We start from the raw sequence: 24,134 nt of genomic DNA on the forward strand, positions 1-24,134 counted from the left end.
GAAAATTGGCAAGCCTTTTGACCTTGAGCTGTAAAGCTGTTGGTAAACAGAAATTTAGTACATTTGGCACAAACTGTTTCACTAGATTAAAAATTAATTGTACTGTGAGCCCAACTGGACTGTCATACAAACCTGGCTCTTGAACTGGAACACCTGACTGTAAGCTAGTGTCATAGGAAAAACTAAAGCATAAACAGGCCACACTCCCCGGAAGCAAAGAGAAGAAAGAAACTGGCTACAGGGAGAAAAACTGAAGCAAAAAGCTCATTTCAAGACTTTTACATAACAGACAATCTTGCTTACGGTCTTCAACAAAGTATGGATTGGTTTCTGGAGTGTAGTGCTCCTCGAAGTCGACTAAAGCATCCTGTCCATATGGCCGCCGAGATCCTGGAACAGGAATGTTGCACAGCTGGGCGTAATCCTCTGAGGGGGGAAAGAAAATAGATATAAAAGTAAACACACTTGTAACACAGGCTGCATTACATTAGTCCCAGTGAGCTGTGGTTCATATTTGCTGGAAATAAACTTATCTTCCTAGAAATGCCATAAATCTGCAGAAAAGAAAATTTCCAGAAAGCATTCTCCCTTCAAGAAGGATGTCATTACAATGTTAATGAGCCAAATATATACTATTAAGTAATAATAGGGATCACACCAGGGATAGATTTGAGTCAATAACTGTACAAAAAGTTATAGGTCAGGTTCTTCTGCTCTGCATAGGAAGCAAGAGCTGAGGGATGCTGTGTATCCCACTGCTAATGCACTCCTCTCCAGAGTTATCTCTGTTTATACCCCTCATTCTGTGGAACAAAGGCTATCCTAAACCATCATGGCTGCTAGCAGAAGCCTTCCCAAAGGAAGTAAATTGGGGCAGGTACAGCCAATACTTCTGACACTATCAGTCAACCTGCAGAAATCAGAGTGAAAAATACTTCTAAAATAGCCCTCACTTATCTACAAACTGTATGTTCAACCCACAGGCTTAAAAATGTGAGTGCTGTTCAAAGTCTCCTTGGCTGTGAACCTCAAAGAGCATGGGGAAACACAGGAGAAATAGTTACATCTGATTTTGTGCCTCTCTCTAAAAGCTACACTACACAAGTTGAGACCAAAGCAACTCTTCATTTTAGTTGTCAGAATCCGTGTTTGAAAAGCTTATGCAGAGTTTGACTCTCTCATCAATCAAATAAAAATGGTCTCAACTCTGTTTTTATTACCCTTTACTAAAAGACATACAATACAATTTATTTGAAAACAGAAATGTTGTTAGAATACAGGATCCCAGGTGCTCCTTTGCTGTTGCTACAGTCTATTTAGTATCTGGTTCTGTGAAGATTGCCTGGTGTTCTGAGAATCAGGCAGAGAAAGGAGAGGAAAGAAAAACCACCAAAAGAGAGGGAGGAAAAAAAGCTCTAAGCAGATACAAAATCCAAGAATTGCAGATGGTTGCAAAGCCAGAAACCTCATGCTGTGTAGAACTGTCCCAGACAGCAAATAGTTGGATAAATCCAGACTGCCTCTAGACAGTACAGAGCACAGCCCTACTTGCTGTCCAGCACTGTAATTTTACTTTTACAGGTAGTATCTCCTCCACCTGGAACGATTTTATTTTGTACTGAAAAAACCAAAGTGTTCAGAAAGTCTGTTTGAGTTCTGTGGTCAACAACTTGGCCCTTTGAGAGCGCAAGACGGAGCAGTACAGGCAAGGCTTGTCTGTGCACACCCAGAGCTGCCACGGCTGCCAGTCCAAGTCTGCAGCACGAACTCCCCAGAGAACTTACAAATCATTGTAAATCCCACCACATTCTGCTTCAAGAGCAAAGTGGTTTCCTTTGAGGTATGTCCTCCAGAATATATTTATATACAGTAATAATATTCAAACACCGCTTTCCTCTCCCAGAGAACAAAGTACACTGCCCAAGAGCAACGTCCCAAGGCACAGGAAACAAAGCCAGCATGGCAAAATAAACGACACACAGCAAAAGTTACTTACATCCCTGACTGCACAGCTTCCCACTCAGATACTGTGATAATGAGCATAGTTTTAAGAGTTGTCACAGGAACAGAAATACCCCATTCTTTCTTCCCCACATCTAACCCCAGATTAACATCGATGCATGGGAACAGGAGCGACCCCTTCATTCATATGTAGACACAGGAGAGCTATGCAGAATAGTAAAGGCACTTTCTCACAGATGCCCACAAATGTTCTTGGCAAAGGAAATTCGTGTTCTGCCACAAAATGCTAATTCATCTGGCTTATGTGGAAGAAACCACCACATAAAAACAGTCAGTGAAAGGCAAAGGGACAAGACAACCAGCTCCCAGGGATCACTGCTTCTTCCATATGAATGTGATCTGATGGGAAGGACTGAGCAGAACCTGGAACTGGCTTCCCAGGTTACTCAGTGCTAATTTTGCCATTAGTGATACTGGAAGTATAAACAATGTTTTAGTTCTGAAGGACGCAGTTGGAAAATCCATAGAGCTGGAGCTCTCATGTACATGGGATTTGCGTCGTTTGACGATTGTGCAAGACTATTTTATATTGCATGTCTGCCAGTGCAAGGTTGTTTAACATCTAAAGAAGAATTAAGAAATGTTGACAATAAAAACTTGTTTCCTGCCCCACTGGTCCCTCAAAAATCAAGTTCTGGATGTCTGCATTTTTAGGTCTTATACCTGTAACACTCTCTTAATACTGTATGTTCTGTTTAGCTGTCCAAGTAGTATAGACTACACCTCTTGTCTTTTATAATGTGTTGATTCAGTCACTAGGTGCTCGGGCAATAAACCCATTGGGAGCAACAGTGACTCACCTAAGAAACCAACAGTAGAAATTCAGGACCAATAACAATGATAAGTTATCTATTCTGGTAAGTTATCTATTCCACCTTTCTCAGCTTGTCTACTTCTTTCTCTCTCTCTCTTTTTTTTTTTTTTCCCCAGGGAAGAAAAGGGTGGAGAGAGGAGAGTACAAAGACTGAAAGGTATATGGGGGGGCCACATTCTGGCAAGGTCACGAGAACTGGTGTTTTGAAATAAAGTAGAGACTTGGATCCCTGACAGAAATGAACCTATCAGAGTGCCCCTGTGGAGGATAGAACAAGTTACAGCAATGACACTTTCTGTTGTTTTAAACTTTTCCCCTTGCTATGCTATGTTCTTACAGTTCAAATTAAAAATAATGTGTTTTGGGTCACTGTGATGTGTGCTGGTCACAGTTTTCCAGGGGAGGGAACTAAATGAACAGAGTGCTGTAAGATCTGTGAGTGAAAGCATGACTGGTGCACAGAAGCTTGCAGGCAACTATTCAAATGGCAGAACAGCATGACATTGCCCTAGGGAGATGACAAGAGGAGACTGAGATCAAGAGGGTGGTAAGGGGGCAGAGACCAAGAGGGAACATGTAACTACCCCTGAATGACAGAAACATTTCAGTTGTCACAGAAATTAATGCTCACTTTGATAAGAATCTTTCAAGGAAAGTTGAAATAAAATATTCTATAATGCACAATGAATGAAGAAAACTTTTACTGTATGCGTTTATTTTTTCTGCTCAGTCATCTCTTGGATGTGATCAGGGACAATACAACTATAGTTAAAGAGGAAATAAACACCCCTTTGTTTTTAATATGGTTTAGTCTACTTTGGTCCATGTGTTTCTAAGTTTTTCTCATAACTTGCAAATGAAGCACAGAGACAGCTTCTTGTATAACTTAGGGTGGCTATTATAAAAGGAAGCTGATGTATGCTTCCAAAAATGTAAAGGGCATTTTTAAAGTCAGATGTATTGCACATTAAACAAGTGTTAGGGGATTACATCTAGACACACATGTGCACTGGCAGAGATGTTAGCTGTAATTGGTGATGAAAGCTTGGCTGACAGAGATGACACGATATAAACTGGATGGACCGAATGGCTTTTAGGTGCTTGTTAGCAAAAATGCAGCTCTGCAAATGTGCATCTGATTTGCATATATAGCTGTAACTGAGCAAGCCCTTGTGAGCCTTACTTGTACCAGAGGCCTAAAAATCCTAATGTCAGGAACATTATTCCATATTTCATGTATTTAAAGAAAAAATATTATATAAAAACCTTCTCCTGACACAACCATGAAACAATTACACCACAGCCAGTCCAGCTCCTGCCCATAAAGAAAGCTTTATTTCTGTTCCAGCTCCTCAGAAATGCCACCATCACATCACACACAAAGGAAGCCAAGACTAAGAAACCAAGCCAAATCCTTCAAATTATTTAAGAATCCAACAGTTTCACCAAAGGTTCTGGACATCAGTCTAAACTGGTTAAGTTTGTGCTGTCTCAGGAGACTGCATCATATGTGAACCAAAGTTAAAGATATTTCTGCTCTATATTTAGATGGTGCTAATTTGACAATTTTGAGAACTTTGCTGACATTGCCCATGGATGGATGCTAAGGTCTGCAGTAAACAGCATTCATATCTATTCTACAACTTAAGGAAAAGGTAAGGATATCAGTCTTAAAGGTTTTTTTTCATTAGTTAAGAGGGATGTTCATATCCTCTCATGGACATACTGTAAATGGAAACCCTGAAAAAGATTCACAGTGGATGTAAGCTCTTGCTAAACTGAAATAATTACCAAATTGATGGTCTCAAAATCTCTTGGTAGTGACCTTTTGCTCCTCTACTAATGCTGCTCAAGTTTCCTAAAATTATCTTCCCTCTCCTTTTGCTCCAGGTACATAGTTAGAAGTTGTAGCAAAAGTCAGGTTGTTTCTAACACATTTTTGCACACGGCTTTCTGACTCTGCTGATTGCTATGTACTTAGAATGTGAGATTCCATGAGAAAGATCCTTTAGCCAAAGCTACTCTGCATGTCTCTCCTAACCTTCAGAAAAAGCACCAAAACTCTTCATCAACAGAAATTAAATCAGGCAAAAATCTGCCCAATGAACACAAGATTTTAAATATTCAAGGCCCAACCACTGCAATATTTTAAGCCCTGAGGATATAATCCATTTGACCAGAGTCCTTACCACAAAGGAAGGAGGCACAATGCCATCCTAAATGGAAAGATGAGCAATGATCTACAGAAATGATCTTTTCCATCCAAAAAGAGGGCAGATGAAAATTCATCTTTTACACACATTGATTTTTCCTGTACTTCCAGATCTTCATGAGTGACATTAGCCAGAACTTAAAGGGAACACTATGTTCTCATACTATGGAAGCTCAGCCCAGAACTAACTCATAATGTTTACAAAGGATACACAGAGCTCCTTTGCAACAAAAATGCAATCCAAACAATCTGTTCTGCCAGAAATAGGCAGAATTCAACTCTGTGTAGGCATCTCTGAGGGTCTGCATCTGAATTAGCTGTTCATTGTCCATTTTAATCCATGGAAAGACACAACCACTTCCAGGACAGCATCTCATTGTAAAGCATATGTCTAGAACAGGTCAGGGGAATATAGTGCTCAGGGTGCTGATTTATCTTTCCTGGTGGAAGGAAAAACTGGCAGGATCAGCACTGATGTGGGTTTCTATATAAAAAACACAATATGAAATTGTCCAAGAGAAATCCTACATTACACAACACCCCAAGTGATTAATATTACCCACTACTCTCAGTATTCTCTTAGCATGGGCTTTGCAAATGCTAAGGTGGAGATAAAGAGAAACTTCAAATACAATATAAACAGCAGATCATTATGTGACTTCTAATCCCACAGAACATCTGAAACATCTGCTGACTGGAGATCTACCACTGTCTTTTCTGCAGATCTTCTGAACATAAAGGGGTTCCATAAAACCCCACAAAGGAACAGAATTTAAAACTTAAAAGTAGAAAAAGGATATTTCTAAGGATACACAAATAAACAGGCTGATAAACTGAATGCTGATACCTTTTACACGTGCCTGAGAATGTGTTCATGACATTAGCTTAGTACTCACACCAACAAAAAAGTCTAAGTTACAGATGTAGTAATGTACCCCCTGTCTCAATAGTTATTAAAACATCTGCTAAAGCTGCTGAGTCCCAGACTTACCTCACCCTGTTTTTCTGTCTGAAAGCTTCTCCAGGCTGCCAGCTACAGAAGAAGAAGTATCCTCCTTAACTGACAGACATCTCTTTGGTTCAGGAGCCCCTAACACCACCTTACCAGCACCTTAAGGTGTTACTGAAGCAAAGGTGGTACTGCACTGCCATAGCCTCAAAACTATCATTTTACAAACACAAAAATAGGTTATCTCTGTAAACTAAATGGTAACCCCAGCAAACCACATTACTTAACATTTTCTAGCTGTTAGTTCTATCTCCTCTTTTCAAATTTTCTACAACCATATTTCTAGCCTAAAATCCATTCCAGTCCCCTAAGGGTCTCACAAGAGTTTCTGGAGTCTAAGAATGTTTACAGCTCAGGTGCTACAAGTTCAAGTTAGCTTGAGGTGTATAAGGCTTTATTTTAGATTTCAGGTTCTTTCAGTCTGGGCTAGTTGCTCTGTTTTCTGGCATGGAGGCTTTGCCCCAGCTTCTAAACCCACTGGTGCCTGTCCTGCTACCATTTACTAGACCATGGACTCTGGATGGAGAGAGTTGGGCTGTTAGGCACTAACAGTAAACTGACCAAGGAAGCAGAACTTCTAACAGCAAGTCAATCCAACATGTATTTTTTTGGGTGGGTGCAATGAAGAAAGCACATTTTGCTGTTGCTATCTAAATCAGAAAGTATCCAATTTTCTAATTTTCCTCAACTGATCAATTTCTACAAATTGCCAATGATAAACCTCAAGTGACACAGAAGTTTCTAAAGTATAATTACTAAACTGTTATTACTGTTCTTTGGGCAAATACAGACTAATGACACTGTGAGCTCAGAGAGAATACACTTCAGTAGTTGACATTTTGGTATTGGATGAAATCTGTGAAAGTCTTTATCTGCAATATGATTATATCATAAGACAATAATGTAATTGAAAACAATGCCTTTACATCCCTTGTTTGCATGAGTCAGATGTACTCAACCACAGCACTACAGCTCATGTTTGCAGTATTTTGATCAAGACTTTGAACTAGTATTTTGAGTTTGTTTCTCAATGTTGTCATTAAAATACTTATCAGTTTTACTGTTGTTAAGATGCTGCTGTTGATATTTGTTGCAATATCAACAAATGCTACTTATTTTTGTCTCAGTCTCTGAATGTTTGGAGTCATTTCAGAGAGGTTTGTTTACTTAAGCACTGATTAGTAGTTTTTAGAAACAGTAGCAACCATGTAAATTCTCTTTTCAGGCTGATTTAAGATTCTATTTCCTTTTGTTTAATATGGATAAATTCTTACAAAAGTGCTTTATCTTCCCATGTTTTTATGCTGGATCCTACTTGAACAGGATATTTAAATCTTGTAATGAAAAATGGAAGCACTTTAAAGACAAGTTGGGTTGCAAAAGCTAGAGGTTATTTTTAACAAGGCTTTAATATCTTTAGAAGGGACTTGCAAAAGTATCACTTATGGTGGTAGGCCTGTATTTCCTTCTTTCTAATGGTGGTGACCAGATCTTCAAACACAATAGGACTATAAACAAGATAAAAGGAAACCACAGATCTGTTCTATGATCCAACCCGTTTCATGGTGAAAGTCTTGTGGTGATAATGCTTTTCACATCACCAGGTTGTCTTTAACATGTGTTACAAATCTTCAGAAAGCCCCTAACTGGGGAAATAAGCAAACACCTTCAGTAGTAAACCCGGCCAACACAATACCTAAGTATTTAAAAATGGAGAAATTCCAGGTTCCTCAGCCAGGACTTGAACCTGTGACCTGATGGCCTGGAGGTGTGAAAGCACTCTCCTGAGCCAATGATATCACTTTAAGTGCTACAGACTGAAGACATGTCAAATGAATCATTTATTCAGTTCAGTCAGCTTTAAATTTTTCTTGGTAAATGTTCCTGAACACAGAGAAAGGCTTCCAGGTTTCTGAGTGGGTGAGTACACATGTGTGTGAGAACAAATGAGCACATACCATCTCCACTAAGAAATGAGAGCTCGTATGTTTGTTCTGACATAATGAACATTCAGCATGCTTTTATTTTTAGCTATGTTTAACTATGGTAATTTATAGTATTTGGGATCAAAGTATGCCTCAGTTTCAGTAAAGCAGATACTCCTCAATGCAAACGAAACATCACATAAAAGCTATCTTGTGTCTGGAGGGAGAAAGATTTTACTATCCAATATAATGCTCCTCACCTCTGACTAAGGATCATCCAACTGATGTTTAGGATGTTACCCACTGGGAAGCTCCATGTAATTTTTTAAATGAATTTCTCAATTTTTTCCATAGAGCTTGTGGGGATTTGCACCCCACTGTTGGCACTGGATTGAGGCTCCAGAATCCTGTGTTCCTAATGATCAAAATACATCTAATATCTTCAGACTGAAATAGTTCTAATTTTTTTCCCCTCATATCAGCACTTTTGTTTGAATTAAAAGCTTCTGGGAATCTTCCATTATTGCGCTCTAGAGGAGAGTCTTAGAATTTGCAGCCGATGTTCTGCAGCTATGTTTAGAACTTTTCATCTTCCTTTGTGAGGCAGGTTCTCTTTGCCTGACCATGTTGGTGGTCCTTCTCTCTTTTCAGGTTTATCCTGTTTTAAATATAACTAGCTAGAAATCTGCTGAAGTAAATCTTGTACTAATTTATCTCTCTCTAACAGGAACAGCTTTTCTTTGCTGTCTCAGGATGACATGCTTGCATGACACAGATGGGTCACTCTCACCACGTAACGAACTTTATACGATAAGAAACTACTTTAATCTGCTCAATCTTTCCACTTGAGGAGTTCCAGCTCATAGCAACGATTCTTGCTATTAGCTGTTGCCCTGTGTTTGTCTTACTATTACATTTTTTTCCATTGCATTTGTTATTCTAGCAGGTATAGTAATTTGATGTCCTCGTATAAGATTTGTTCTGACAAAGACATTTCAGAGATTTCCATATCTTATAAATCAAGCTGTCATGCCCTGTTTTTCTTTTTCAGTCTCTTCCTGGGATAAGCATCAGCCAGCAGTTACTCCAGCCAACATCATCAAAATCAGATGCTTTTTTTTCAGTTGCTCCATTTCCAAGGCAAACTCAAACAAGTAAAGATATCTAAGAACAGGTTCAGGGACCTTGCAAGTAAATTATAAAAGCATACAACCCAAGCAGACAGAAACTACCACATTAATGCTTCACCGAGCTTCTCTATGTAGTTTTTTAATTCCTGGGTTTTTGCTACAAGTAAAACATGTATTGCTTTAGCCACAACATTACCGTTAGAGTAACACAGGCCCAAGTAAAAATCCAGGAATGTTCACAATAAAATGCTTTACCAGTGCAGGATGGTATTTGTACATGGAAAGATATGCCACTGAAAGACACATTTATAGTAAGAAAGCTGCATCCAAACTAGACCTTGGAACAGTTTATGCAGGGGGAGGAAGAAGTTAGTATCATACCAGACTATGTAAACCAGGGCTGAGGTATCTCAGGCACAGCATGACTTTATACCTATGCTGTTTCCACTGGCCCCTTCTCCAGTCCCCAGACATAAATCTGTGTGTCAATGACATTTCTTTCTGTATCCATTCAGCTTTTGCAGTCACCACAAGTAGCACCTTCTAACTGAAATATCATGGAAGATTATCTGATTTCCAAACTCATAAACAAAATATAGCCTTTTAAAAATACGACAGCCAGCTTTCTTTTTAACACTAAAGTATATTCCCTGGAAATTCTTCAGTCCTTATTGGCAACCCATTTCCCCTCTCTTGAGGGGCTAGGGGTTTTCTGTTCTTTCTCACGTCATTGGCGCAGGTGCAGATGCAAGGGATTAAGGCAATGAAGTATTTAAGATTTCATTCCAAGAAGCGCGCGCGCGTTTCCTTACCCGACTCCTTCATGGGGCACAGCGCGCACTGCATGCCCCAGGCTTCCCCGTACAGGCAGCAGCACTCCGTGTACGTGGTCTGCTTCCCAACCAGGGGACGACTACACACAAAATCGTCACTGAGGTGCTGCCAGCAGAGGTCCTGGTAGACCTCAGCTTCTTCGGTTTGTTCTGATGGAGAAGAGAGGCTTAGGTCATCATCACAGCACTGTTATTTAAATAAGACACTGGAATAATGACAAATTTTATAAATTTAGATTAGAAAAATAGCTTAGCTTTACTGACTTTGCTGAATACAAATTTAAGCTTAGAAGTCATGACCTTTTTGAAGTGCCTGTGGTGGCTCATCTCTTGAATGCTGAGCTTTGGAAAAAGGCTCCAAGTTGTCACATTAGGCCAATTTAAAAGCACATTGTGTTGGATACCCCAAAACCAAATCTTTCTAAATCAGTCATTGCTGAATACTTAACACAGATTCAGCTCGTCTCCCATGGAAGTTAAGAGAGCTTGACAAAAACCAGCACCGGGATAGAGGTGAAAGTTTGGGAAACTCCATCCACACATTGGATCTTTAAAAGTTATTTTGCTTTTCTTATATTGCCATCAATGGCATCTGAAAGAACTTTTACAACTAGGGTAGAGCTGAACAAAAATTTTACATGGGCTCCCTGGGAGACTGGACAAATACTTGGAAGACAGAGTCCCATTAACTAAACAGACAAACTACATCAGTCTCAGGAAATCCCCTGAGCTGAAAATAGCTGGAGGCTGAGAGAGTGCTGGGGAGGGTGAAGAGAAGTATTGTTTATCTGCCCTCCTGGTCTCTAATCATCCACTTACAGCTATTGTTAGAGACAGAGCACTGCTGTGAACTACTGTCACATTCTTATGAAGATTAACAAAAATCTGTATTTTTGTCAAGGCTGGAATACTTCAGAGGCAGAATAGTTTTGACATGGACCTCAGAAGAGACCATTCCCAGTCCCAGCAAGTTCTGATCACTGCTGATCAGAAGGAGAGGAACTGTAAACTTAATCTTCCACTTGGAACGTAAAAACTTCAGCACAATTGTTTTGTGAAGACATCTGCAAGGTTTTGATTTTGTTCCAACACAGAGTGAAAAATAAGTGTTGTCACAAACCAAAGTTTTGTCTGTGCATATCCATTTACTGCATTTTTACATTACACATGGGTGAGTACAGAACTGAAACCTCGCCCAAGAGCAAAACTGAGTTCTGAATGCACAAAGGTGATCACAACTTCGATATCTGCTCTACTAAGAGCTTGCCAGAACACACATTGAAAAGCAGCAGTGGGTCTCTGCAACCAGCTCCAAATTCTGCTGGCAGCAAAGGAACCAGCCTGCCCTCTCCCTGTCTGCGTGAGGGGACATTGCCAGCAGCGATACAAGGCTTGAGTGCTTTCTGCTGGCTGAGATGATCAGTGTTGTGTCAGCCTGAATGTCTTATGACAGAAGACCTTTTGGGCTCTTGCATTCTCTTCACATCCTAGGTGAACCCAAAGGACAATCCTGCTCTTGGTTTGTTTAACTGAAGATTGAACGATGTGGTTCTTTCACAGCTCCAGGCAACAGAGTGACCACATTACTCCTCAAAATACCAGCCTTACAATTTGGAGTGATTAAAGCAGGCATTCAGTTGTATTTCCATTTCCTTTTACAGAAGCATCTCAGGAAAATTCACTGCAAGTTGCAGGAACCAGAGGTCTGGATTTATGGCTACACAGTGCCAGCATTAAATCAAACCCATTGTAAACAATTCTTTTGAAGACATGAGTGGCATAGACAAAGCTGTGCAGACTGCATAATGCTCTGGATTTCTGAGATGTTTCTAAGAATCTCATAGTATCTAAATTTTTTTTCTGAAATCAATGTCTACTGAAATTAAAAGGACACACAAAAATGTTATTTTAACAGTGATGTTGAGGCCCACAGCTTGAAGCGGCGAGCTCAATGTACCTTCAGTCCTAATCAATTGAAAGCACACATACAGTTTTAGCTATTTCCTCCTATATCCTGTCACTCCTGGTTTTATTTTACTTTGGTAGAACTGAATCTCGAGACTTTGCCTGCAGCCAAACCCCAGCCTTACTGAGACAGCAAGCAGGCTGTGCCTCATTACCTACAAGGCTGGACAAGGCAGACGCAGAGCTGGTGAACTGGCTGAAGACTCCTCAGCCCGAGCCTAATCTCACAATGCTTCCAGCAATGTCCTGTCTGTATAGGCAAAGTGGAGCACTGTGGAGTCCTACATCACGATGCCTTCTGGATCAACAGACGACAGTCCAAGCATTGCCTTCCAAAATCCTCCAGAAGAGCAGGTTCATCCAAGGATGACCCAGTCTAAGCTTAGACTTTGGGTCTGTAGCCTTGTCAGCACCACCTCGTAGAGGTGTACTCACTTCAGTAATATGTATAATGGATCATACCACTCGAATCTGCTGGTCTGATGCATCGCTTTTCTGTTGCGTCCAAAACCATTGGGTGTGTACAGAAACAGTTGTAAGATCCTTCTGTGTTAATGCACTGGCCATCAATACAGCTGTTTGGGTCCTGACATTCATCCGTGTCTTTAAAATGGAAGGAAATGTATCAAGGAGAGCCAGCACAAAGTATTTGCATTGTGTTAATCTATGTTTCTATTTTCCTATATTAGGAGCAGACTTCACTGCCTGCCTTCTGTAAATTACCACAAATACCCATTGCTGGCAAAAAAATCCTGCCTGTGCCCACAGAGAAGGATAGCCATCTGAAGGATGCTGACCTCCAATCCTCAAGTCTTAGGGAGCGAGCAGGGATAAGTACTAGGGAGGGTAAGGAGGCTTCTTGGAGGGGTTGAAATGCCAGGAATACCCTGCACCCAGTCTAGCTGCCAGTGGTTCCCACATTTGTCTCCCTTTAGAACAATACAAGCAGGCATTAGAGGTGGGCATACTCTTAGTGATTCTTCATGAGCTTGTCAGAAGAAGAGATCACCTTACCTAGCCATGGTAGTTTTGTTTCTTAGTTTATCTTGGAAAGCAAAAGCTGAAATTAGGGTCAAAGTGAAGAGCAGGCCACTTCAGATAAATTACATTTAATCAGCTGAAATCCCACCCTTTGTAAAGAATAATCATAGACTCCCAAGGTAAAAGGCTCTCTTACTGCAGTTGCAAAAATTGCTTCCTTTCATTATGCTATTCTGCACATTATACATGGTTCTCTGCTTACAAAGCAAATCCAGGGTCATGGTCATGAGTAATTTTTAGTTGAATACCAGAACCAAAGGAGTACAAGGTTGTGCAGGCTAAAATGGGCTTATCAATGACCTCAACTGTAATTTCACATTGCATATTAACTCCTTGTGAAAAATATCTGTCCTTGAAACAAAAAAAATAAAGTCTGCATGAATTTGATTTAGTATAGTAAACCCAGAACACTTACCAAATGAAAGGTGAGATTCAACATACACCTTTTCACTGCTCACCCCATATACAAAGAACAGAAGGCTAAATTGTACCTTGGCAGAGTGAAGCAGCAGTGTGCATGTAAGGAGAGAGCCCCCTCTGATCACTTTGTGCTGCCTGCATTAAGGCTGGCACCAGCTCTTGACTGTGCACTCAGAGGAGCACAAAAGGCTGTTCTGCAGATGCAAACTCCTGGGAGTAATTTGCTGAAAAAGGAGGCAAATAAAGCAAACCCTGCTCTACATGCCACAGCTATGTCATCCAGAATTGCTGCTCAGCCAAGCAAAAGGAAGGGAAATGACCCAATGTGTCTTACAAAGCTGCTACAGGAGTCCAGAGGCCCAGTGTTTCTCCCCTTACTGGGAATGCCACAGCTCTGATGGGAATCCTGCAGTATGAGTCTGCTTGTTTTGCCCATCTGCATACCATTACAGTGACAAGACCACTTTAAATAAACTTACCAAAGCACTGGAGCTTAACAGGGTCATAGTATGTGCCTTGTTTGCAGTAGCACTCATAGCCTGGCTGTGTATTCAAACAGAAGCCGTTTTTACAGATTTCTTGTCCAAAGAGTTGGCATTCATCAGCATCTGGGGAGAAAACATTAGAGGCTTTGTTACCGCTGTTAGTACGATGCCACATAGACAAGCAAGATGGAATAAATCCTATACACTTCTCTGTTCATGTGAACTTTAGTTTAAACAAAAAATCCCAGGAGCACATATATCCACAGAAAAACAAACCCTCAAACAATTGGAGTGGAAGAGGCTGTGTAGCCAGAATGGAAAAGGAAAAATTTGTAGACCATTACTTCCCCTTGTCAGAATTAAGTCCTGTGGCACACAGAGACTGGAATAATCTGCAGTTTTCCTTTCATTCCTTTGGTATCACATTGCTCTTAACTCCAAGCAAAACAGACGAACAATATGGCCTGTATTTTCCCATATAATTGGCTTTACTGAAGGTACTCCCACCATGGATCTAATTTAAGCACACCATCTGGTTACCAAACTAACTCAGCAGTTATGCTTATGGATGCACTCGGTGACCGCTCTTCTCTTTGCACAGAGTTTGGTGACTCTGCTGCGCACGGCAGGGAATCTTCCTATCTGCACTGCTCGTGCCTTTGTTTCTCAAAGCACAACTTCAGTGCAGCCCTCTCCCACGCAGCACCAGTTGGGTCTGTGGCTGAACACAGGGCGGCAATCACTACAGAACTAGTGACGGCTGCTGACAAATCCACCACACTTTCAAATGAGGCTGAATGTTTTCAGGGAGGTTTCATGGAAAATATATGCCAGCTCATATATAGCTTTTCACAGTCGTACACATTTTTTCCCAGTCTTGTATTTATGTATTTGTTACTGTTGGAATTCCATTCACTTCCTTTTTTCCAGCCTACTTTTCATTTGCTAGACCTACTTAGAATAGTCTGTTAAAGCTAGGTTGGTAGTAAAAATGGCAATAAAAAGCATAACTTAAAGTAGGTCATTCTTCTCTCAATACCAATTGTTTTAATCCACTGTCCTTGGTATATTTACTCCCCATTTATTCTGGGGCACAGAATTTTATCCCAAAGCTGTCATTTCCAGCTGTACAGTAATTTTAAAGGTGAATCATTCAAATGCTTCCTTTTTTTCCAGAAGAACAGAAAGACCTACAAAACTATTTATTTTTACGTCTACTCTTGCAGCCACTAAGTGACAAACATTAAATATTTTGACTGTTTAGCAGCAAGAACAATGCAAAGATTAATAAGGAATGTCATGTCCACATCTTTTTCCTATGGAACACGGATTTGTGTCTGGAGAAAAATGGGAAAGCCTGGAAGCAAAGCCAAGGAAGGCTAGCAGGCTATTCAATTCTGACAGATAATTCCAATAAGAAAACAGGAATTGCTCTTACAAGCAGAAGCTTGTGGACAAAAGCAACACTAACATTTAAGTTAGTGTAGCAGGGAAAGATCACATTACCAAAAGAGCACATTAGTAGAAGTTATTTATCTATTTAGTGTTTGTCCTTTGTGCCATTCTCAAGGTTTTACAACATAAATTTACTGAAAAGAGATAAAGTCTTATTATGGCAGGGATTTGTGGAAGATATTTCCAGATGAACTATTTCCATATTTCATTATTTATAGCATCTAGAGATATTATCAACCTTGAGGTAGCACAAAAATAACGTAGATTTTATCTGAGATGTACTTGGATATGCTGCACACACAGCAAGTTCCAACCCCCCACTGTGAATATATACAGAAATCTTACCTCTGTAAAGATAAAAAACACCCTTTAACAATCCCTGAACAAAAATACTCTCAGAGACTTTAAGATGAGCTCTGTGACAGTCTTAAAAATTATTAATATTGATGGCTATTTCTTAAACCTGAAAAGAAATTTTGCCGATCTCACTGTTCCTTCTTGGTGATGCCAGCTCCCTCCCACCCATATTCACCAACTTCTATCACTCTGATTTTTTACTACCACTAGACTACCATCAGTAATTATTCCATGAACGTCTGTAATGAAAATATCGTTGCTGAACTTCTTTTCAGCTCTTATATTCATTCTCCCTTGTAGGCCAAATGTTCAACAGAACTCTCTCCTCTCTTCCAACTCCCCACACATATATTTACAAATTTAAGTTGGCATTGTATTCCATGTGTAAATGTGTATCTGTGGTTTGTGGTCACAGCACCTATTCTCATAGTATATAGCACTTAGTAGAAATGAAAACAGAATATTACAGAGACTGTGTAATTGACATTCTTAACAACCTGTAAAGTGACGATTTTCAGTCATGTTTCATACTACAAACTGTTTTTATCACCTAATAAAATTTGAATTAGCATGTTTACATTCCTGGCTCACATTTCTAGTCAATCAACTACCAGAACTTCTGAAATAATTGAACTTAATACAAGTCAGTACTGACCTTTGTAATTCTGAGCAAGAAGCCCGTAAGACGATTCTCCAGAGGGAATGAAACCTTTTCCTTCAGGACACAAATCAGTAAATTCAGCTGGGAGAGAAAGAAAGCAAAAAATCATGTTGTTAAGAAGAAGGTATTCACATATGTAGTGTTATGTGTATTTCAGGGTACTTTGAGGTATCTGCCTTGTTTACACCTATCAGGCAATCACACACACCTTTACTTTAATGGGGGATGTTAAATGCCACAGCCTGACATGCCTCTGCTCTCAGGGTGCAGAGTTACCTTTCACAAACCTTGCTACAGTGCCCACAGCACCACAGAGCTCCAGGCAAACTCATTTCTCTTGCTCTTTGGCAGGAGAATGTGGTCCTTACTAGGTTTCATGGTGCACTGCAGTTATAACAATACCAGTAGCCAAATTATCTTAATTAAAGCTAGCATGGGCCTCTCTGAGCTACGCTGCAAGCTGTAATCTAGGCATACTCCAGCTGAGATACAAACCCCTGTCCACATTCTTCAGTCCTCATACAGGAAAAACACTAATTGACTGCAACAGGAGAACATGGTGTGCATTACAGAGAGAAATTATTTCAAGTGTCTTGGAGACTATACAGAATCAAACAAATCTATCCAAGCAGAGAGGCCCCTTTTTCATTTTGCATTTCATTTCGGTTTGACTGATTCTAAGGTATAGTTAAACCAGGAATAAAAAGTGACAATGCATTTCTGTGAAAAATTAACTTTAGCATTTAATCTCAGAAAAGTTTATGCATGTTCTCTCTTCTTTTCCAGCTGGATTCTGAATTTCAGCCGTCCCTGTTTATCTTTCAAGTACTGTTTTCAAAGTTTGTGACAAGTATCACATGGCTGTGTTTGTCTAATTTAATATTTAGTGGTTAAACAATGGTCTGCAGAGAACATTATTAACTGAATTGTTTAGTAAGTTGCAAGATGTAAAACTAATGCCATAATATATATAGCTAAGCTGTAGAAACAGAATTACAAGGAATAGCTGCAGCCTCAAAAATGTTGTAATGGTTACCTTTGCTTTCCAGTTTGTGGAAAAAATCGAATGTGTTACCATAGCATCTGCAAAAAACTTTTGTGAGAGTCCATATTTGTTTAAAATCGGTTGGAGTTAGCACTGTTCAGTAACAGGCTCCTTTTAGCCCTAGGGCAACTGCAGAGAAGCCAATGAATTTACACTAAGTAGGAATCATTCTTATCACCCTTTCCTCTGTGGAGGGTTCCTACAGATACGTCATGACTAAATACTACAGAATATGGGATTTAATGGGCAAGCCTTCTCTAAAAAAATTGTATTTATGTATTTAAACATAAATACAATGCTTCAAAAACTTGAAAATGGACAGAAGGCCTCCTCTTACCAGTTCCAACGACAGGGCATGGGAAGATTTCACAGTTATCACCCCAACCAGCACCCAGGGTACAGCAGCATTCTTGTTTGGTTACATTGGATGTAAGCACATTGTCACAGAAATTAGCATCATTCAGATTGTAGTAGCACTCCTTCTTTCCATCTTCCTGTTGATCAGCCTCTATTGGCATTTCTGAGGCAGAAAAGAAAACATAAACCACACAAGATGACACATGAAATTAGTCACTTTTCCAGGAGGTCAAAAGAGCAGAGAAGAAAATGGTTAAGCACAAATTTTGGGTTAACTTTTTGACATTAGAAAGAATGATAGAAGCCAATGACTTTCCTTTGGCTTTTTCAGACCTCTTCTCCAACCTGACCATAAAAGGATTCTTCCAATTTGCCCTTCTATCATTTTCAAGCAATACATGAAGTACCTGCTCATGTTCTGCTACAAATGGCCGTGCCCAGCTATTGACAGGATGCTCTTCACTTATGAATCCAAAAGCTCTTTGCAGAGGAAAGCAAATATTACCACCCCATTTTTTCAGATAAAGGAGCTATGGCATGAACTGAAAAGACTCAATTTTCAGAAGAATGAGTATTTACAGCCGCTTTTAATTTCACTGGGAGAAAAGCATGCTCCACATTTGAATACAATGCCCTTTATGATTTTTGCAAAAGTAACTTACTGACTCCATGGTAAGCAGAGGAATATAATACAGATGCCAAGTTAACTGACTCTGCATTTTACTTTAAAATAGGAATCCAGCCAAGCAGGCAGAATTATTGCCTTAAGCACTGAGTGAGTCCTCTCACAATAATTATACAGACTGGAGGCAAAATAGTCTGTCCCATAGATCCAATAAATACTCCATTATTATAATAGTCAAAGACCTTCTGAAAGCAAGGCACTCCTAAAGTACAGCAAGAAGCAATCTTGAAAAGAAATACCTATTTAAAGCTTCTGTGTCTGCAGAACTCTGTCTACCTAACATTTCACTTCACAGAAATTATCATCAAGGGCTCAGAAGTGGGAATTACCACATAAAATTGTTATTCACACTTGATCGATATGAAGAACTTTTCAAGACCATCAGTAAAGTAACCAAGTTCTAAAATTACATATGCTCACACTTATAAATCAAACCCAAAACTTTATTCAGGAATTTGAGATAGATAAATCTTGAGGTGACTAGCTAATTTCCTTTTATCTAGGAAAATTCTTTATGCTTAGCTCACAAAACAAACGTTTAGCTCACAAAAAACCTATTAAAATTATTGCATGTTGGCTGATTTTTCACTCATTGAGATTTCATTAATTTCTACCCAGGATCTTGCACAAAAAGCCAAGTATTAGACATTTCTCAAGCGACAGAGCTATTGAGGCAGGAATAAGAACCTCTATTTTACAGAGTGACAGTGCATTTCAAGATGCTACTGCAACAAAAGTTGGTTTCATGGTGCAGCAGGAGAACTGTAGCAGAGCTGCTAACAGGGACACAGTGGGATGACTGGCACAACTGGAGCACTGCAGTGAATGGTTATAAACTCCTGAGAAGGGATAGGCAAGGAAAGAGAGGCGGTGGGGTAGCCCTGTGTGTTAGGGAATGTCTCAATTGTCTGGAGTCGAATGGTGATGACGACAGGGTTGAGTATTTAAGGGTAAGAATCAGGGCAAAGGCCAGCAAGGCACTGGCACAAGGCCACTATCCTGGTGGGAGTCTGTTGTAGACCACACAGCCAGGATGGAGAGGCAGGAAAAATATTCTATGAGCAGTTAGTATAACTTGCTAGCCCTGGCCCTTACTGTTGTGGCAGATTTCAGCATACCAGCTGTCTGCTAGAAATACAACACAGCAGAGAGGAAGCAGTCTAGGAGATTCCTGGAGTGCATGGAAGAGACCTTCCTGACATATCTGACGAGGAAGCCAACTAGGGGAGGTGCCCCACAGGACTTGCTCTTTGTGAACAGAGAAGGACTGGTGGGTGATGTGATCGTCAGAGGCTCTCTTGGGAAAAGCAATCAGGAAATGTTAGTGATTGTGATTCTTCAGAAGTAAGGAGGGTGCCAGCAGATCTGCTACCTTGCACTTCCAGAGGGTAGACTTCCAGCTCTTTAGGAGACTGGCTGAGAGACTCCCTAAGGCAGCAATCCTGAAGGGCAAAACAGTCCAGGAAGGCTGGATGTACTTTAGGAAAAAAAGGTGCAGGAGCAGGCCATCCTTATGTGTCAAAAGATGGGACAGGAGGGAAAATGACCAGCCTGCCTGAACCGAGAGCTTTGGCTGGAACTTGGAAAAAAAAAGTGCAGCACCTTTGAAACAAAAGGCAAGCAACTCTGGGTGGGTTTTAAGATTCCACTTAAAAAGTGTTTTTGAGATGGGAGCTGGAAGATGGTGATGTCCAACAAATGCTGAAGGAATTAAATGAACTCCAAGTAGTAGTAGAAGATCCTGCTACTTCAATCCTATTATCAGTGCCCGCCCACATTCCCCAAAGCAGATAGAATAAGGCAACTTTACTGGGCATGCAAATACTGTATCCATTTGGAGAAAAGCAGATTTAAAAATGTCAGCATGGGTTGCCTATTATTGCACTTCAATAGTATAAGCATGTGTAATGGTTCTTTTGGTTTCTAATTAGACACAGACAATTGGATTTATTTCTATTTTCCTCAGAAAAGTGACTTCAGTTTTGGGAGGCTGAGGGACTGGCAGACACCTCAGTTCAAATTTAGTATAATGTTGCCACCTGCTAGGCTTTGCAGTTCTGCCAATGTAACTGAATTGTACATTAAAGGACACACCCAGCTGGCTGCTTATTCCACCTTTGTTCGCTTAGCCTGTGGTCAACCCTCATCTGATTATTTCAATTTTCCATAATGTGTTGAATTTCACCAATTGAGGTGGTTTTGTGGTATCAGTTGCTATCCAATAGGAACTATATTAAGACTATCATGTCACAGAAATTCAGCTGTGAAAATCTGCCATTCCAAGGTGAGGGAGCAGTACTTCAGTCACCAATTTATACATTTTCCTTGGCCACTTGCCATCTGTCCAACTGAATCAAAGCCAAATCTTCATCAGAAGAGAAAGCATGGCTGTTTTCATGCTGTTTATCAGAGAAAGAACACCAGAAGCTGCCCAGGGAGGGAGATAGTCTCATCATGTCCTTATTTATTCCCATTTTACATATGATGTGTTGGCTTCTCCTCCCATTATCTGTTCAGCAGCTTAAATGGCTCTTGTTTGCACAGCTGTAAGTGAGGGTTAGTCAAGAAGGCGTCATGAATGTTTGGAAAGCAAATGAGACACAAACCTCTTTTTTAAACCAAGACCAGTCTATGTCTAGAAGCTTATAATTTCTCTGTCACAATTTATTAACTATTTAGTAAACAGGCTGTTTTTGAAAGTGATTTCATTAGGTATGTTGACAAAATATGACACAAAATGAATACTTATTTCATGTATCATTGTTCTGGGGTTTTTTTGTTAGAAAACGTAAAATATCTTTCTACCTAAGGCATGCTGGTAAAGGGAAATAATTTTACCACATTTTTGATATAGCTGTTCTATTAACAGCCTATGGGAGAAATTCTGTATAGTTGCTACTGGATTGGATTCTGAAGTATTTCTTAGATTGATACACCTTAGCATAACCTTGATCCAACAACATGCCTAGCGTATGTTTGATGCAAAAACATGCACCAGTAATATAAGATTTAGTGGATAATATGGATTAGCATATGCTTAGACTTCAGCATACAGAGAAATATTTGCCTAAATAGTGTTCTGTTAACAACTGCGATCTGAAAAAACCAAAACATAGAACTGATGGGATCTTAAATACTGCAACTGTGTACCAACAACACTTACTGATGCAATCAGAAAACTGGTTGCAAAAATGAAAAATATTCATTATAAGTTCATGACTTCTAAAAGCTCAGCAAAGACTCAGAAGACTCTGAGCAAACAGCTCGAGTAAGAACTCTCACTTTCAGAATCTGATTTTCAAGAATACAATAAGAATATATGTGCCTATTGTTAGGGTGTACTTGTTCAGATTTCTCAACTGACTCCACATGTGATGAGCTTCAACACTTAACGTGCACGTACAGAGCATATACATATACATGCATATATACAATTCAGGGATTAGTGCAAGTGATGCACATGTAAAACTTAGTAGCTAAGACTTTGTCCACAGAAAATGGGAATTCACTTAAAAATTAGAAAGCCTGTAATATTTAGGATATTCAGAATCTGTACTCATGCATCAAATGTCTAGCCTTAAGGAACCTTTTGGAAGAAATTTATAAACTGTTACTTGGCATCCTCAAATTTTTTGTGCTGGTGGTTGGTTAGATTGTAGGGGTGATTGATTTTGTTTCAATATTAATCAGTCTAGAAGGAACTTCTGGATCTGTTCGTGCCAGCAGTTTGTTGTTCCTGGTTAACATCTGGCAAGTTGAAGTCCCCCCAAAGGACAAGGGAAGTTGATTGGAGGTTTCCATTAGTTCCTCAAAGAACAATTCATCAGTGTCATTGTCCTGGCTAGGTGGTTCATGTAGACTCCCACAATGACATCCATTTTATTTGTTTGTCCCTTAATCCTTACCTGGAGGCTTCAAACCGTACCACTGCCAAACGTAAGGTCCATACATTCCAGCCACCTCCCTGCCTAACCTGCCTTGCCTGAAGAGCCTGTAAACATGCAGTGTGGTACTCCAGGCATAGTTTCATCTCACCAGGTTCCTCTTGTGCCAATGATGTTGTATCTCTGCAAGCACCGGTACTGAAACATTTCAAGTTTTGACATGCCACCCCAAATCATACTTGTTATAACCCTCAAATATTCACTGTCCATTACAGCTTCTGGATTCAATGTTATGAGACCTGTTAGTAGTACATTAGTCTAGATTAGTAATTCAAATGCATACTACAACGTGCAACAGTTAAAACCACAATTATACTCCAACATATTATTATTAATTACTGTTATCGATTATTACTTGAAATGCATCAAGCTTGCCACTTGCTAGAAATTAATCACAAATAGCTTTATATAGTTTATTAGAAGAATAAATTAGAAGATTTTCAACCCAAAGCATGCATTTCTGCTCTCTTAGGTACAAAGATGTATAGAACAGCACAATTTAATCTCGAACAGAATAAAGTTCTTTTCTCCTTTATATTTTCTTATTTCTGAAACATTTCCTACATTTTATGTATGGCAGGGCAGAGAAGAGGGGAATGAGACAATCAAGCCTTGCACAATTTTTTGCACTTTTTTGGGTTTTTTGACTACAAAGTGACAACAGTGGCTTGAATTCCTGATACGTTCACTGGGAGGATTGTTTCAAGGCACAGCTAACAACAGACAAATTTTCAGCAAGTGGAATCTAAATAAAAGGAAGTCTTGAGAACCCTAAGGGCAAGCCAAGTGTGAACACCCAGCACTCCACTAATCTAACAGTCTTTAACCACATGGAAGAAAAGTTCCAAATTAAAGTAACAAATGTCACCTATTTGCACTTCATACAAGGTGGACAAATACTTCTTTATGCACAAAAACACAGAATGAGAAATAAGCAAGAGCTGGGTGAACCAGGCTGAACTATAAATATCTGCAACAGGATAACACAGATTAGGTTCTTCTATTCTGCCTTTTAAGTTCTGCCTTTCATAAGCTCGGTACAAACTAATGCTGACAGATGATGCCCATATGCACCACGGGAGCTCTCAAAGCACCACACCTGACTTGAGTGTGTGGCTTGTCAAAGCCAGAGAGGATGTGTGGCTATTCCAGCATTCTTTGCATCAAGAATAGTTTATAAGAAGAAATAACAATAGTCTTTTCTCCTTTTACTTTGGAAGAAAAGACGATGGTAAGATCTCTGTTCTGAGTACTGCCATTTTTCAGTGAACTTATTCTAGTCCAAGACCATATGATGGTAAAGTACTTCTCACTAGCTCCTTACGGTTTCCTATGAGCGATCCTGATGGCCTTATCAGAGAAGAGACACAGGCAAAGGATGCGTTTTGTTAGGGCCTGATGAAGCCTGGAGAGGAAGGAAGAACAGATACTTTGCAGACTGATCACAGCAAAGCTGTGCTCACTGCTGACAGCATAATGGAGTTAGAGTATCCATCTGTTGACAGTACCATTGGTCACACTGTGTTCTTCATCCCCTTCCTCCCCACTGTAATGTTAGGATATGTCCTCAAATGTTCCTTGGATGCGAGCTCTTTTTACATGACTCAGGTCCTCTGCCAATTTTTTAGTTCTGGTTTTGTTTCATCAGCTAGCTGAACTCTCCTGAGTACTATCTCCTCACAGGCCTAAAACATTTGTCAATCAGCTGTTAATGATATTTCACAGGCAACTTCTTGAGTGCTGAGTGCTACATTCAGTGATCTAAATATTTGTG

General features: G+C 39.8%; 1 protein-coding gene across 8 annotated transcripts in view; it reads right to left on the reverse strand.

Annotated features, from left to right (window-relative positions):
* Positions 1–24,134, reverse strand: part of LTBP1 (latent transforming growth factor beta binding protein 1) — a 184,068-nt gene that overhangs the window by 5,398 nt on the left and 154,536 nt on the right. For 7 of the 8 annotated variants that reach the window (XM_063390679.1, XM_063390680.1, XM_063390678.1 and 4 more), the window contains 6 exons: positions 17,712–17,894; positions 16,324–16,410; positions 13,851–13,979; positions 12,373–12,513; positions 9,925–10,095; positions 304–426 (listed from right to left, as the gene is read on the reverse strand). In XM_063390679.1, coding sequence (XP_063246749.1) covers positions 304–426; positions 9,925–10,095; positions 12,373–12,513; positions 13,851–13,979; positions 16,324–16,410; positions 17,712–17,894 — 834 coding nt within the window. The remainder of the gene's footprint in view (positions 1–303; positions 427–9,924; positions 10,096–12,372; positions 12,514–13,850; positions 13,980–16,323; positions 16,411–17,711; positions 17,895–24,134) is intronic. The other variant, XM_063390677.1, reaches the window with a different exon arrangement.

This window comes from Prinia subflava, chromosome 2 (assembly GCF_021018805.1).
Source record: "Prinia subflava isolate CZ2003 ecotype Zambia chromosome 2, Cam_Psub_1.2, whole genome shotgun sequence".
Lineage (NCBI taxonomy): Eukaryota > Metazoa > Chordata > Aves > Passeriformes > Cisticolidae > Prinia > Prinia subflava.